The sequence below is a fragment of the Bubalus bubalis genome, chromosome 24, assembly GCF_019923935.1.
Source record: "Bubalus bubalis isolate 160015118507 breed Murrah chromosome 24, NDDB_SH_1, whole genome shotgun sequence".
Lineage (NCBI taxonomy): Eukaryota > Metazoa > Chordata > Mammalia > Artiodactyla > Bovidae > Bubalus > Bubalus bubalis.
The window spans coordinates 14753527-14769362 of record NC_059180.1 but is presented as its reverse complement, the minus strand read 5'-3'; the positions used below and the strand labels follow the sequence as shown (position 1 = coordinate 14769362).

Here is a 15836-nt window from a genome sequence, read left to right as displayed (position 1 = left end):
CCAGGGAAGTCTCAAGAATAAATGTTTCTAAATTGCTTCAATGTCAAAGAACCCCGTGTCACACTTGTGACCTCCCTGGGCCTCACTTTCCACATCTGTAAAATGGAGATAATAATAGTATCTATCTTAGAGGCTTGGTGTGAGTTAAACAATTTACATAAGCACTTAGCACGGGGGCGGGGGGTACAGAGGGATCCCATTCCTTAAGGGTTTGGACCTAGGAATGTCCCCATCCCCACTCCAGGCTCCTTTGGTCAGGCGAGGGGCTGGGCGGGAAGGGCCTGCTACGCTGCCAGGGGGAAGCCTCAGGCCAGTGACTCTAGGCACCTCACTTTCTAACTTGCCAGGAGCTTTAACATGTAGGGTCTCACGTGGTCAGAACACGTACCTCACAGGGTGAGGCTCTGCTTAAAGAGGACGAGGTCCAGGGCAGGGGTCACTCCTGGCCACAGGGGCAGCGGGCAGGGCCTGGACTTGTTGCCACAGAGTCGGAGCCCTCACAGCTGATGACCTGTCCGAAGACTCACCGACGCCTCCTCCCGCCTGTCTCCCAGCGCTGCCCTGGAGCCCTCAGCTGCGTCACTTCCTATTCCCACACTGTGCCCCGCCCCTTCCCTCCGACTCGGCCGCTCACCTGGCTGCCATCCTTGGCTGACACGTCGGCCATGTTGTTTCTCCGGGCCTGATGCATGGTCAATGCGGCCCGAGTGGCCCCACCAGCCACACCCACGAGGCACTGGGGGGAAAGGGAGAGTAAAAGTCAGAGGGGCTGTGAGCTGCGGCAACACAAGCGTTTCTGGGGGTGAGCAAACAAATGGCTCAAACCAGCTTGAAAAAGGTAGGCCTCAGGCCACCCCACAGTGAAACCCTGAATGCTGTCCATTCTCACCCCGCATTTCCACTAGGCCCACCTCCCCTGTCTTGTTCCAGGAGAAAACTAAAGGTGTGCCTGCCATGCCACCCTGTGGAGAAGAAACTCACTTTCTTCCCCCAAGGTGGAGACCCGAAGGCCATTTTTAATCCAGAACTTCCCCAGCCTCCAGTGTCTGCTTTAGCTGCCTCCTCCCCTGGGGGAGCTCCCAGGCCCAGTCTGGCTTGCAACTTGGCGCTTACGTTCTCCCTGCCTGGAACTAACTCCACTTTCTTCCTGCCCCAGTCGAGGCCTAGCCAAGCCTTCCAGGCCAGTTCAAAACCCACACCAGTGGCCCTGACCACCTAGGGCTCTCCCTCTGAGATGGGAGAGCTCATCGACTAGGACCACTGAAGGCTTTCATTCATTTGTCAAGTCTCTTAGATGTTAGATACACATTTTGGTGCTGTGGTAGACTTCAGATACAACTGCTGCCCTCCTGGAACTTAGAAATCATCAGATAGTAAACAAATAAACCAGTGATGACATGGTCAGCATTTGTTCAAAGGTAAGAGGAATGAGGTATGAAAGGAGGCTGCGGTGATGGGTGGGGACCTGATCACACAGAACCACAAAAGTCTCATTAAGGTCTTTATACCAAGAGCAACAGGCAGGGTATTGACCTGATTTGATTTCCACTCTAATAAGGACTATGGGGTTGCTCTGAGGACTGAAGAGGGGTGATAACAGATTCAGGGAGATGACCTCGGAAAATTACTGTGCTTTTTTTTTTAAGCAACAAGGATCCACCAGGTGACATGGGGATGCAGTCATAAAAGGACTGGAGAGATTTAAGAGGGGAAAATACAGTCTTGAATGGAGGCTTAGGTGAGGGTGACAGGTGACAGGGGGAGGAGGCGAAGGCATGGATGATAGCCAGGCTTCTGGTTGTTGCATCTGGGGGATGGAAGTTCTGGTCACTGGAGACTAGAACCCTGGAGAGGGGTGGGAAGGGCAGAGGGGGAAGCTCACAGCCGTGTTGGAGTCCCTTATTTAACAGATGAAGAGACTGAGGCCCTCAGAGCAGAGCTCAATGCAGTATTTTGGCAGACGTCACAATCTTTTTTTCCTCTGGGGTTTCCTGCCCTCAAGGGGGCGGGGTGCTCACAGCATTCAGTCCTGGGCCAGGGAGCTCAGTGGCCTCCACCTTGAAGAGCTGTCGGCTCCTAAATGTCAGTCATGCCATGTGGAATAACACACATGATTTTGAAGGGATGGTTGGGCCTTTGTGATAGGTCTTAGCTCTTTTTTTTTTTTTTTTTTTTTTGCCACACCACAAGGCATGCAGAACTTCCCTAACCAGGGATCGAACACCAAGCCTCCTGTGGTGGAAGTGTGGAATCTTAACCACTGGATTGCCAGGGAGATCAATTACATGTCTTCCTGACTCTTTGCTCTGCGTCTGGTATTTAACCCTGTGGGGAAGACAGGCTGGGCCTCAGGTTCCATCTTCGGATGAGGCCAACCTGAAGGAACCACCAGGGTGAGCGGCCTGGCAGAGAGGAGGAGCCCAGATTCACCCCACTTGCCCCTCCAGCCTCACTGTCTGGTCTGCACTCTTGTCTTGCCATTGACTTTGACCTGCAGTGCTCTTTCTGCCCACAAGGCCCACCCTGCAGCTCACACTCATTCTTCAGGGCCCACTCTCAGGGAAGACCTTCCTACATCCCCTGAGCAGGCCAGAGTCCCTGCTGAACCCTCCTGCAGCCCCTATACTTCTCATCTGGAATACCTATAGCTATCATTCAATAAATATTTAATTACGTGTAGCTTTCTTTCAAAGATGGGAGGGCCTGTGTTCTGTGTCAAACATGCAGCAGACACTCTAAATATTTTATGGAAAGAATGAAAGGTGGATAGAGGGCTGGTCCCACGGTGTTGACAATGGATCCCCTGTTCTATCTCTTGCTCAGAGGTCCCTCACCCACCCCCGGCTCCAGACACCACCTTAGACCATCTCAGACTCTAGAGGGTGTCTGGCTGGAGAGGAGGATCAGAATACACTGCTGGGTCTGAGAAGAAACATCTGAACTTTTTCACTCTTTTAGAAGTGCCTTGAACACAGGGCCCAGGCTGGGCTGCCCTTGGGGCTCCAAGTGAGCCCCCACAAAGCACCACTAGGGCAGGAATCTTGGGTATAGGGGTGCCCCAAGATGGGTACCTTGGCCAGGTTGCTGATGCAGATGGTTATGGTGAAACAGAAGGGCAAAATGGGAGCCATTATCTCGAGGAACATGGCGATGTCGTTGAGGATGTCAGCAAAAAGCCTGGGGAAGGGATACAGGGTCAGAGGTCAGAGACCTTCATGCTAGAAGACTCCCCTCTCCTCAGTTCCAGCCCCTTCTCACCTCCACTGCTTGGCATTACAGTCCATTTTGCTCCTATGGGGGAGAAGACATTGGTCAACAATTTGGATTTAAGGGGAAAACACATCCTGTGGGCAGTGCGGGCCATCCTCAGGACTTGGGAAGGTCCAAGGGCTCAGAAGAAGAACCCACACCCCAGCCAGACTTCTGTCCCCACACTGTCACTGCTGCCTGAAATGCCACCATCAGCAGGAAGGACCGTGGTTACGAGTGGTTACTCACATTCAGTGGTCACTCACATTTCCCCCTTACTAACCCATCAGGCACCGAAGGAAAAAACTGATTGTCCCGTGGCTGCTCCCCATCCCCTGACCCTCCTAGGAAAGAGGCCATCCCTGGGTTCCTCTGCCATCTGCCCTCCTCTCTTCCTCCTGCTTCAGAGGGTACCCAGCAAGAAACCCGCATATTCTGTAAGCACTACATTTAGCGTAAATGCTACCCTGCGTGTTACAGACAACCAGCCTGGAGAAGGGTAGGACTTCCCTCAGATCATGTGGAGAATGGGGGTAGAACAGCCAAGAGAAAGAGCCAGCTCTGACACCCAACCTAGAACATCTCTATTTCGTGACACCATGGACAGTTCCCTCCTCTGCAGGTGGAGTGACTCCTGGACCCTTGTACAAACCCCCAGGGACCCCTTCTCCAAGATCCCAGTGGCAGGAGACATTATAGCCCTTGGGCGAGCTTAGACTTTACAGCATTAACACTGACCCTGACTTTGAAATCTAGACAGAAAGAAAGCATTCCTGGGTAAGGCATGGGGTGCACATGGAGAACTCCTGAGGGAACTAATACATGACAAAGGCAGGACTAGAACATGGGGGCTCCGATGCCTCAGAAAGAGTATAGGCTTTAGGTTCAAATCCCATCTCACCAGCTACAAGCTCTGTGACCTGGTCTATTTTACATCTGGACAAGGTACACATTCGATCCTACTCTACACAGTTATTAGAAGGATTAGAGAGGATACACAGAGAGCTGGTGAGGCCCAGTTTGGGCTGGTAATCGCGGCTGGCATTCGCTGAGCACTGATTACGTGCTAAGCACTTTAGATACACTAGCTCGCTGCACCTCACAACCACGATTGATGGCAGATATTAAATCATTCCTGAGGTCCTTCCAGTACTGACCAGAAGAGGAAGCAGGCAGCACAAGGCCCTCAGTCCCTTCTGGATAGATGGTGACATGTATCCCATGTAGGACAGGGATTCCGATGACCTCCCCAAGCCCACTCTCTACAATTCAACCACGTATCTAAGCCACCACACTGCAGGAGGGTCATTCCTTTTGAGCTGAGCACTGTCCCACCCAGGCATCTCTTTTAACAAACCAGCAAAGGATGCTCAGAGCATCCTGGCTCCCTCTGTTTTTCCCATGATGGGCAGCAGAGGGGCCAATCAGTGCTCTTAAAGGCAGATCTCATCCCGGCAGTGGCTCTGTGGCTTCACTGCTTGGTGACCCCAGGAAGGCACCTGTACTGGGTACTCATTAAAGACTCCTTAGCTCTGATGTACCTGATAAATTTCCCCTCCCTTGGAGATGGGTAGGAAAGAGGCGGAGCTGAAAACACAGCCAGGGCTGAGACAGACATGACTCTGAGGATCAGGAAGAAAAACTCACCCCATCCACCAGGCAAAGACGATGCGGCCCAGCATGCCAGTTGAATCTGGGGGAAAGAAGCATTGGTAAGGAACAAGCAAGAGCCTTGGGTGCTGTGGGGCCTGGCACCAAGATGGCTTTCCATCTTGGGTCACTGCCTTTGGGAGCTTAGTCCAGTTTAATAAGTTCTAGCTGCATGATGGGGTCAGAAGTGCCTAGACTTAGTAGTCCCTCAGCACGTACCCCAGAGAACTAGGTACCCACACACATCAAGAGACATGGACCAGAAGGATTCTTCGCAGCACTGTTTATAATATCAAAAAACTATTAGGTTGGACACCAAATGCTCACCAACAGGAGAATGCATAAATGAATTCTGGGTCATTTACTCAGGGGCATATTAGATAGCTATGAAAATCCAATGGACCACAACTACTCACATCAGCATGGATGGATCCTAGTATCATCATCCTACATGAAAAAGTCAGTCATGAAGACTACATACAGCACGAAGACTACATACAGCACAATATGCTGTTTGTAAAAGAAAAAAATTCCTGATGCTTTCATTAAAGAAAAGACCCTGATGCTGGGAAAGATTGAAGACAGGAGAAGGGGGCAACAGAGGAAGAGATGGTTGGATGGCATCACTGACTCAATGGACACGAGTCTGAGCAAACTCTGGGAGATGGTGAAGGATAGGGAGGCCTGGTGTGCTGCAGTCTACGGGATGGCAAAGATTCAAACACGACTTAGTGACTGAACAAATGCTCTTCATAAAGCTTGAAGACAACTGAAACTATAGTGTTGAGGTATATATATCAATATGGTAAAACTATTTTTTTTATAAAAGCAGGAAACGCTCTGGAAAGTTCAGAGGTTATTGTTGATATTCTAGCTATTAGGTTGGGCAGTGGGTTCACAGATGGTCATTAGAGTATAAATAAATGAAAAGGATTTGAACTGCAGGTTAGTGACAAGAGAGCTGGGAGTATATGCTTCCTCAGGCTGGGGTAAGTCAGAGAAATTTCTGGAATCCACTAGACTTTCATTTGCACAAGGGCTTACTGGCTCCCTACTGTGTGCCAGGCACTACGTGAGGGTCTGGCCAGGAGGTGTATGTGTGGCGGGGTGTAGCAGACCACAGTGAACCAGAGAGTCATGGTTCCAGGCTCAAAAGCAGACAGCAACCATGATGAAGGACATACACACCTGACAAGGGGACCACTCTATTGGAGGCCATGTGCAAAGCCCTCGTCAGCTGTGGAGGCTGGCGCTAGGGCACAATACTGACACACAGCCTCGCTGTCTTTCAAAGTCTACACTGTACACCACTCTGCTGCGGCTGCTGCTAAGTTGCTTCAGTCGTGTCCGACTCTGTGCGACCCCATAGACGGCAGCCCACCAGGCTCCCCCGTCCCTGGGATTCTCCAGGCAAGAACACTGGAGTGGGTTGCCATTTCCTTCTTCAGTACACCACTCTAGGAAACTTAATTCTGACCTGGTCCTCTTTGCCTCACTTACAATTAGCTGAGCTGCAAGATCTAAAAACTTCTGAATCCTAGTAAGGGATCAGCTGTCCACAAATTGTACTTGGCTCCCTCTGAAAACTCTAACTGGCAAAAGGGTATGGTGGTTAAGAGTGGGACACAGGGGCTTCCCTGGTGGCTCAGTAGCAAAGAAACCACCTCCCAGTGCAGGAGACATAGGTTTGATCCCTGGTCTGGAAAGATCCCATTACTGAGCCTGTGTGCCTAGGGTCCAGGCTCTGCAACAAGAGAAGTCCGTGCACCAGAACTAGAGAGTAGCCCCCGCTTGCCGCAACTAGAGAAAAGTCTGCCAACAGCGAAGACCTAGCACAGCCAAAAATAAATGATTTTTAAAAAAACAGCTGCTAAAAAAAAAGTAGGAGGGGACATATGTATACCTATGGCTGACTCATGTTGATATTCAACAGAAGACAACAAAATTCCATAAAACAATTATCCTTCAATTTTTTAAAAATGTAGGACACAGGAGTCCGTCAGTGTGGGTCCAAATCTTGGCCCTGTGACCATAGGCAAATTGCTAAACCTCTCTGTGTCCCAGCTTCCCCCTCTGGAAAAGGAATTCATAAAAGCATCTACCCAGTATGGCTGTTGCAGAGATTACGCTATATATTACATGTCAGTGTGCAAAATGCCTGGCACACAGCAGGCTGTCAAAATACTGGCTGCTCGTAGTATTAATATCACTAGTTATGACAGTTAACATCATGTTCCATAAAGAGACCTGTAACTAAAAATGACCATATCAAAAAATTCCAAGGGAGTTTTTTATGTAAAGTTCTGCATGCAAATTTCTCATGTTTGATGGAAACAAGTATGTAACATCCTTTCTAATGAATGGGGCTTCTTTTAATGTCAACAACAGGCTTTATAGTAAGTGGCTGTTTTTTCGTCTTAAAATGGTCTTGTTTTTTTCTTAATAACCTGCCTGAGCTGAAGACATATATAAATATGTTGGTGATTAGACTAGAGTGCTTAGAAATGACACGAAACTACTGACCCCAGCACCCGCTGCATTCCAAACACTTAAGCCACAGGGGTGCAATAGAAAAGATCCAAATTAAACAGTGTGGAGGTATGAAAATGTACCCTACAACTAAAACTGCTGGGTTCAAATCCAAGCCCCACCACTTACTGGCTGTGACCCTGGGCAAGTTACTGTTCTATGTCTCAGTTTCCCCGTCTACAAATTGGACACAATGACAACACCCATCTCAGAGCTATTGTGAATGCTGAATCAATACATTTAAAGACTGGTATATTGAGACTTCCCTGGTGGTCCAGCAGTTAAGATTCTGCCTTCAAATGCAGGGGATACAAATTTGATTCCTGGTCAGGGAACTGCTATCCCACATACCTAAGCCTGTGAGCTGCAACTACTGAGCCCTCAGGCTCTGGAGCCTGTGCTCGGCAACTAGAGAAAGCCTTCATGCTCAATGAAGAGCCAGAACAGCCAAAATTTAAAAACAAACAAACAAACAAACAAAGACTGGTACATAATAAGTACTGTGCAGGAACTATTATTAATATTATTAAAAGAAGAGACAACTCAAACAAGAGCCACAGATCACCACCACTTTTCCACTGACATGTACTCTCAGAGAAAGAGCTTCTTTCCAGAGGTGACTTACATTTGGACAGTTTGGTTAATGCTAAGGGTACAAGCAGGAGCCTCCAGATTCTTCAAAAGATCCAGGGAGGCTCACCAGAGCCGTGGCCAGGCTGACACTAGGAGCAATGAGCCTTGGGTCTGATTGAAATCCCCACTGGGAACAACAGTGAAAGACAAAGGATGGAAGAGACAACCAAGGGCCCTCCTGATGGAAAACAGTTCCCTTCTTCTTTTCTGCTTCACTCTCTAGAGGGCATGGCACCAAACTGTATCTCTGTGCACTCCCCACCCCTGCTAATGGTTTTTCAAAAACCAGTATACAATCAACAGATGGTTAATATAGTTATTATTTATAGATCATCTACTTTCCCAGAGGATCCAAAACACCTTTCATTCTTACCCAAACTTCCTCTCTGCCACTCAGGACCTATTACAAAATTGTTTTTTTCTAGAATTAACTAATTTCCCAAACCCCCGGCAGTTGGCAGTTTTATTCAATACTTGAACTTGTAGGCAGTCCTCCACAGATGAGGAGTCAAGGGAAGGGGAACGTTTTGCTTAGGGATCTGGGCTCCAGATGATTAAGGGACACTGAACAGCATGTATGGGGAACAAAGTGCAGGTTCAAGGCTGGTGGGCGGGATAAGGGTATTCCTGCCCTGTGTTATTCATCAGTTGTCAATAAAGACAACACAAATGTTTTACTCAGTTGAATTTTGCTTTTAAACGGTACAAGGCACTCTTCGAGGAACCGGGGAGACTTGGCTCCTGGATTTAATCAGACAGGAATGCATAAACATACTCATCACAGCTCAGAGCTAGATGTCACAACACTGGGAGAAGGGAAAAGGAGGGGTTGGGCTTCCCCGTCGAAGGAAAAAGACGACAGAGATGATGGCAGGGCTGAGACGAGCGATGGGTGAGACTTCAGGGGCCCAGCTCACCTTTCACGAGCCAGGTGGCCGTGGCAGCTGAAACAGAGGCTTTTGCGTCCCCTACCCCTATGCCCAGCAAGACTGCGTGGGTGGCCAGGGAGCCCGAGAGGCTGGAAGCAAAGGCCTGGAGAAGAAAATAAGTGGGGTGAGGACTAAACGTAGGTTCATGGAGGTCTGAGATCTATCATCAGCCCCACATCACCGGGGTGTGTGGCCTGGGACGTGTCACAGCTCGTCTCTGGGTCTCAGTGTCCAGTCTGTAAGTGGGAAGGGACAGGTGGCGCTCTGTCTCCCCTGCCCCGGCTACGTGTCTCTCCCTTTCCCGGTCGGCCAGGCTGACCTGCACGGAATCCCACAGCTGGTAGGGCAGGTAGTCCGGGCTGACGCTATCGGGGAAGCCCTGAGGCAGGAACACGGCCAACAGCCGGGAGAAAGGTGGGGAGGCAGTCCCGGGAGCCACCCCTCTGCCCCCATCTCGTCCTCCGGGTTTCGCTGTGAAGGCTCCGGAGAACCCCCACCAGCGGCGCCCCCAGGCCTCCCACTGCAGGCTCCCGTCGGGGGCGGCACGGCACCCCCGGGCCGCCCCGGAGCCGAACTGCTCGGAGCACAACACATCAGCCATCCCGAGACCCTCCCTCAGCCCTGCAGGATGGGAAACGTGGCCACAGGGCACTTCCGGCTCCACTACGGCGGCTGCAGAGGGACAATCTTCCTCCGCGAAAAGGGCCTCCTGCTTCTGTGTCTGATTTCAACCAGCGACATGGTTCCTTTCCAGCCTCCCGGCCCTGCCTCGACCTCCCGGGGCTGGTCGTTCCTCGTCCTGGTTCTTTGTAGCATCTTGTCTGGGGCCGCGGGAGCCCTTTGACTCGCCAGACGCTGGAGGTACTGGCTTTGCTGTGACCCACGACTTCCGGTTATGGGGACAAGGGAAGAGGGCGTCCCTAGAGGATTGGTTTTGACCCAGTGCAGCCACAGAATTTTTAGCTTGTGTGGCCTTGGGCAAGTCAGTGTCCCCTCTGGGCCTCAGGTGCCTTCTCTGCTGTGAGGACAGAGACTATATTTTACTCCTGTTCCTAGTACCCAACACGTAGTAGGTGCCTGAACGGTATTTATGAATCAGTGAATGCATGCGTGTTGAGAACTTGAACCAAATGATCGCAGAGGCCCCGTTAAGATTCCCTTTTGGTTGGTTTGTGGGTTTTTTGTTTGTTTGTTTTCCTTCTGGTGTCTCTGACCCTCCACTGGAAATTTTTTGCCCTTCAGCCTTCCAAATAAATGAATAAAATAAAATATGAACTTCTTGTCATGACCCACAGAGCTCTGTAGATGAGGCCCTGCTCCATTGCTCAGACTTTACTGATTCATCCTCTCACTGCCCCCACTAGAACATAAACTCCCAGGGGAGAAGAACTTTGTCTTTGGCACTGAACTTTGTCTTTGTCCCAGGGCCTGACACAGATCAGGTGCCAACTACCTTTTTGTGAAATGATTGAATTTATTTTCTCAGTAGCCCTTGTAGGTATTATTTCTCATTTGAACAAGGAAACTGGAGTTTGCATACCCAAACTGGAGTTTGATGGGACTTCATCAAACGGATGAAGACAGAGCTGAAAAGCATCAAGTGTTCACCTAGTCATTCAACAGTTATTTAGTAAGAAGCTGCTACTCTTCTGGGCTCTGAGGCACGAGTCCAACTGGAGGCTAATGGTTTAAGAACTACATCATCTTTTTTTCCTTTTTGGCTGGCCCTGTGGCTTATGGGATCTTAGTTCCCCAACCAGGGATGGAACCCGGGCTGTTTGCAGTGAAAGTGCAGAGTCCTAACCACTGGACCATGAAGGAATTCCCTATTTTGTATTCTTTTTAAGTATTATAAAAATAATAGAAGGATACATTCTTATTGTAAAATAATTCAAATGATAATGTAGATGGAGAAGGTCAAATTCTCCCTTGACATTTATCCCTCTTTCCATTTTCAACAGATACCAGTCAATGCCCAGAGGTAAACACTGTTTGCCATTTGAGAGAGAGAGAGAAATATAGTTTAATATTTAATGCCCACTGCCATACTTTCAGCCTGAGGTAGCCTGCTCTAACTGTAGTTCATGGAACATCTTCGATACCTTTTCGTATCAACACATGTGTAGCTGTCTCATTATTTTAATAGTTGCAAGTCATACCTTGGTATGAATGTGCCAGTTTCTATAAAGATTCCCCATAATTACTTTACAGTGTTGTGTTCGTTTCTGCTGTACAACAACGTGAATCAGCTATAGGTATACGTATATCCCCTCCCTCTTGAGTCTCCCTCCCACCCCATCCCACTCCTCTAGGTCATCAGAGAGCATTCAGCTGGGCACCCTGTGCTATACTGCAGCTTCCCACTAGCTATCTGTCTTACAAATGGTAGTGTGTATATGTCAATGATACTCTTTCAATTCATCTCACTCTCCCCTCCCTGCCCTATGTATTTTAAAATTTGAACAAGTATTGTTAAATTATCCCTCTAAAAAATCATACTGGAGCTTCCCTGGTGGCTCAGTGGTAAAGAATCGGCTGCCAATGTGGGAGACATTTTGATCCCTGATTCAGGAAGATCCCACATGTCTTGGAGCTACTAAGCCCATGTGTCTAAACAAAAAGAAAAAGAAAAAAACCTTACCAACTTACACTCCTACTAACAGTGTATGAGAATGCTCATCATAGTGAAGATATATATTTCTATCTAAAAAAGTTCCCTTTGGCACATTTGCATTTTAAGCTCCACTCTTGTATTCTGGCCACAGATAACCACTGACAATGCTTTCTGCCACTATAGATTACTTTTGCTTATTGTAGAATTTCGTAGAAATGGAATTCCACTGTATATGTCTTCTATGCTTGGGCTTCTTTTGCTCAGCCTAATGATTTTGAGATTCATCCATGTTGTCATGAGTACAGCATGTTTCTTTTTATTGCTGAGTCGTCTGTTGATTAATCTGTTTCTTATTTCTTGCTGAGTAGTATTCCATTGTATGAATATGCCACAATTTGTATATGTACTCACTGGTTATTAGATATTTGGGGTTGTCCCCAGTTTTGAGTTATTGTGATAAAGCTGCTATGAACATTTGCACTTGCGTGCAAGTACTTTTGTAGACTTGTATGGTCATTTCTTATTAACTCCATTTGGAGTGGGATTGCTGGGTTATGTGGTCAATGTACGCTGAACTTTATAAGACATTGCCAAATTATCTTTCAGACTTTTCATTTTACACTCCCACTTGCAATGTATGAGAATTCTAGTTCTCTCAGATCCTTACCAACACTTAATCAGTCTTTTAAACTTTTAGTCCTTGTAGTTGGTATGTAGTGGTATCACATTGTAACTTTCATTTGCATTTCCCTGGTGAGTAATAGTGTTGAATATCTCTTTATGTGCTTATTGGCTATTTGCATATCTTCTTTGTGAAGTGCATGTTCCAATCTTTTGGCCATTTAAAAAGCTGCATTATCTTATTGAACTATCAGAGTTAATTTTAAATTCTGTATACATGTTCTTTGTCAGGTTGCATTGCGATTATTCCTCTCTGTGGCAACAAATCCTTTCTACCCTAAATAAATAAAAACACGCTCACACAAAAACCTGTACACAAATATTTATAGCTATTCTACTGATGCTTACCAATAATTGCAAACAATCCAAATATCCTCCAGTGGGTCAATGAATAAACAAGATCTAGTATATCCTTGTCGGAGAAGGCGATGGCACCCCACTCCAGTACTCTTGCCTGGAAACTCCCATGGATGGAGGAGCCTGGTGGACTGCAGTCCATGGGGTCGCAAATGGGGTCCCAAAGAGTCGGAGACGACTGAACGACTTCACTTTCACTTTTCACTTCCATGTATTGGAGAAGGAAACGGCAACCCACTCCGGTCTTCTTGCCTGGTGAATCCCAGGGACGGGGGAGCCTGGTGGGCTGCCGTCTATGGGGTCGCACAGAGTCGGACGTGACTGAAGCGACTTAGCAGCAGCAGTGCATCCTTGCAGTACACACTTAGCAATGGAATGGAACAACTCACTCACTGTTACTCACAACAACTTGGATGGAGCTTGAGGGCATTATTCTGAGTGAAAGAAGACAGTCTCAAAGGTTACATGCTGTATGATTCCATCATAGTGTGTGTTAGTTGCTCAGTCATGTCCAGCTCTGTAACCCTATGGACTGTAGCCCGCCAGGCTCCTCTGTCCATGGGGATTCTCCAGGCAAGACTACTGGAGTGGGTAGCCATTCCCTTCTCCAGTGGATCTTCCCAACCCAGGGATCGAATCCGGGTCTCCTGCATTGACGTCCTCAAAAACACTGAACTGTAGTGATGGCAAATAGATCAGTGGTTGGCAGGGTTTAGGGATAAGAGGGGACTACCACATAGCTCAGTCAGTACAGAATCTGCCTGCAGTGCAGGAGACCTGGGTTTGATGCCTGGGTTGGGCAGATCCCCTGGAGAAGGAAATGGCAACCACTCCAGTATTCTTGCCTGAAAAATCCCATGGACAGAGGAGCCTGGTGAGTTACAGTCCATGGGGTTGCAAGAGTCGGACACAACCTAGCGACTAAACCACCAGGGATCAGAGTGGGGAGCACATAGGAATTTGGGGGGTGATGGAAATGTTCTGTGTCCTGATTATGGTAGTAGTTACATTAATCTACATATTGAAATCCATACATTGTATACCAAAAGGAAGTTAATTTTGCTGTATGTTAATTAAGATAATGGAATAAACAAAAAGCATATCAACAAACTGAGTGTACAGGTGCCTGTGAACACTGGTGTTTGTTTTTAAGATTTTTTTATGTGGACCATTTTAAAAATCTTTATTGAATTTGTTATTGTTTTTGAATTGCTTCTGTTTTCATTTTTTGGCCTCCAGACATATGGGATGTTAGCTCCCCAACCAAAGATTGAACCACGGATGAAGTCCACAACCCCTGCATTGGAAGGCAAAGTCAACCACTGGACTACCAAGGAAGTCCCTGAACATTGGTTTTTGAATGGAGAAAGATGTGACGGAAAATACATATCTCTTTAATGTTGGCTATTTTGTCGGGGGAAGGAGCAAAAATGATCCATTTTTTCAGTGTGTATTTTTATAATGTTTCATTTATTTCAATTAGTATATGGTGATTTAGAAATTTGAAAAAAATCTATTAAAATGGAAAACATTAGGAAAATATTTTTAAAGATGGAAAAGGGTATTTTTGCTTTGTCAAGTACCTGATGATATGGTAGAGAATAAGACAAATGTGTGTCCATTCCAGTGGAATTCAGCCTGGTAGCATCCAGTCCTCCCATCTTACAAATGGCTCATCTGCAAAATTATGACTGTTATTGGAACTGGCCTAATGGAAGCTTTTATAAGAATACATACTTTGTGAGGGTTTTTTTTTTGTTGTTTTTTTTTTTAATGCCATGCTGTGTGGCTTGCAGGATCTCAGTTTCTTGACCAGGGATTGAACCTAGGCCACAGCATTGAAAGCCCTGAATCCTAACCCCTAGGCCTCCAGAGAACTCCCAAGAATAAATACCTTAATACTTGCTTGAAACAATGCCTCGCGCAAATCATCACTGTAATGTTAGCTGCTATGAATATATCATCTATGAATTGGAAGAATAATTGCCATCACTTGTAGGGGGATGATTTTTAAAGTGCTTGTCTTGCAATGGGGGATCAGTCACTGTTAATTTTGTTAGGCTTTGGAACCTGGCTTCTGGGATGTGGCAGGGAGGGCAAGGCTGTCCCTGATGTGGTTTTCTGGGTCTCCCCACTTATCTGTTCTCTTGGCTTTGCTATCTTCCTAATTTCAGGGGAACCTCTCCCTCCTTCCCCTCCCCTGGTTAACATATCACCCTCCCTCAGGACCGAAATGCAGGGCGTTTCCCTCTTTGGCTGACACTGGACCCCTTGTCTACATCTAGCTTGGCACAGAGGGAAAGCCAGAGCCTGAAAAGTGTGGCTGAGACCTACACAGCACCGTTGGACTTGAAGGTGAGCCAGCTGGGGAGAAATGTGATCTCAGGGCAGTTCAGAGTCAGAAAGGTGGTGTAGGGGAAGTGACCCTGCAGGGCACCAGGGATCCTCGGGTGGGAGTGAGGAGATTGGGAGAAAAGGATATTTAAATTTCATCTCTTTCTCTAACCACGCAGATGGCCCTTATTCAGACCAATAAGGATCTCATTTCCAAAGGATTAAAGGAATTCAACATCCTGCTAAATCAGCAGGTAAGCCTGGTGCTCTGTTTCAGAGGACAGGCCTGAAGTGTTGGGAGGTGGGCAAGGACAGAGAAAGGAGAATAACTTGGAACGGGGAGGGTAATGGTGGACTTGATGGAAACCATGAGAGACAGGGAATACAAATCAGAGCAAAAAGGAGGTCAGAGTTGGTGGTTATTCCTGAATCACATGTCTGAGCCGGGTCTCCTTTGCCAAATTCTGATCGCCCCCCACCCTACGTCCCCTCCAGGTCTTCAGTGATCCTGCCATCTCTGAGGAAGCCATGGTGACTGTGGTGAATGACTGGGTGAGCTTTTACATCAACTATTACAAGAAGCAGCTGTCGGGAGAGCAACAGGAGCAGGACAAGGCTCTGCAGGAGTTTCGGCAAGAGCTCAATACCCTGTCTGCCTCTTTCCTGGACAAATATAGGAACTTCCTGAAGTCCTCGTGAGCAGCCCCTCACACGCTGCCTTTCTCCTAGCCCAGAGACCCAGGCTGCAAGTCTAAGAAACCCTCAAACGCTGCCTCTGTGTTCTAGTCTTTGGGCTCTGCTCCTTCATGGTGTTGCTGCACCCTGACACCTCAATAAAGACCAGTTCTGGTTGTGGTGGT

The 15836-nt window shown here is 47.6% G+C and overlaps 2 protein-coding genes across 5 annotated transcripts in view; one reads left to right on the top strand and one right to left on the bottom strand.

Moving 5' to 3' along the window:
* Window positions 1-9723, bottom strand: part of RUSF1 (RUS family member 1) — a 15709-nt gene extending 5986 nt beyond the window's left edge. Inside the window, exons 1-6 of the mRNA XM_025275376.3 lie at window positions 9310-9723; window positions 8979-9093; window positions 4897-4942; window positions 3259-3291; window positions 3072-3177; window positions 635-736 (exon numbers count right to left, since the gene is read on the bottom strand). Of these exons, the coding sequence (XP_025131161.3) occupies window positions 635-736; window positions 3072-3177; window positions 3259-3291; window positions 4897-4942; window positions 8979-9093; window positions 9310-9591 (684 nt within the window). The 5' untranslated portion in view covers window positions 9592-9723. The remainder of the gene's footprint in view (window positions 1-634; window positions 737-3071; window positions 3178-3258; window positions 3292-4896; window positions 4943-8978; window positions 9094-9309) is intronic.
* On the top strand, window positions 9712-15836 carry LOC102392484 (alpha hemoglobin stabilizing protein). 4 transcript variants are annotated; one of them, XM_044936212.2, is made up of 5 exons: window positions 9712-9851; window positions 13882-14088; window positions 14928-14997; window positions 15156-15230; window positions 15472-15836. In XM_044936212.2, exons 2-5 carry the CDS (start codon window positions 14003-14005, stop codon window positions 15673-15675), a joined length of 435 nt encoding a protein of 144 aa, XP_044792147.2. In that variant the 5' UTR covers window positions 9712-9851; window positions 13882-14002; the 3' UTR covers window positions 15676-15836. The 4 variants fall into 4 exon arrangements, with proteins under 4 accessions (XP_044792147.2, XP_025131163.2, XP_044792149.2 ...); XM_025275378.3 differs by lacking the exon at window positions 13882-14088 and having other exon boundaries at window positions 9713-9851; window positions 14869-14997; XM_044936214.2 differs by lacking the exon at window positions 13882-14088 and having other exon boundaries at window positions 9715-9851.

What these genes read in the sequence shown, in the direction of transcription:
- LOC102392484 (XM_044936212.2), top strand. Translation starts at nt 14,003, where the DNA reads ATGGAGAAAGATGTGACGGAAAATACATATCTCTTTAATGTTGGCTAT. An exon ending in AAAAATGATCCATTTTTTCA is followed by an intron (nt 14,089 to 14,927) that starts GTGTGTATTTTT and finishes GTCTACATCTAG; the next exon opens with CTTGGCACAGAGGGAAAGCC. An exon ending in ACATCCTGCTAAATCAGCAG is followed by an intron (nt 15,231 to 15,471) that starts GTAAGCCTGGTG and finishes CGTCCCCTCCAG; the next exon opens with GTCTTCAGTGATCCTGCCAT.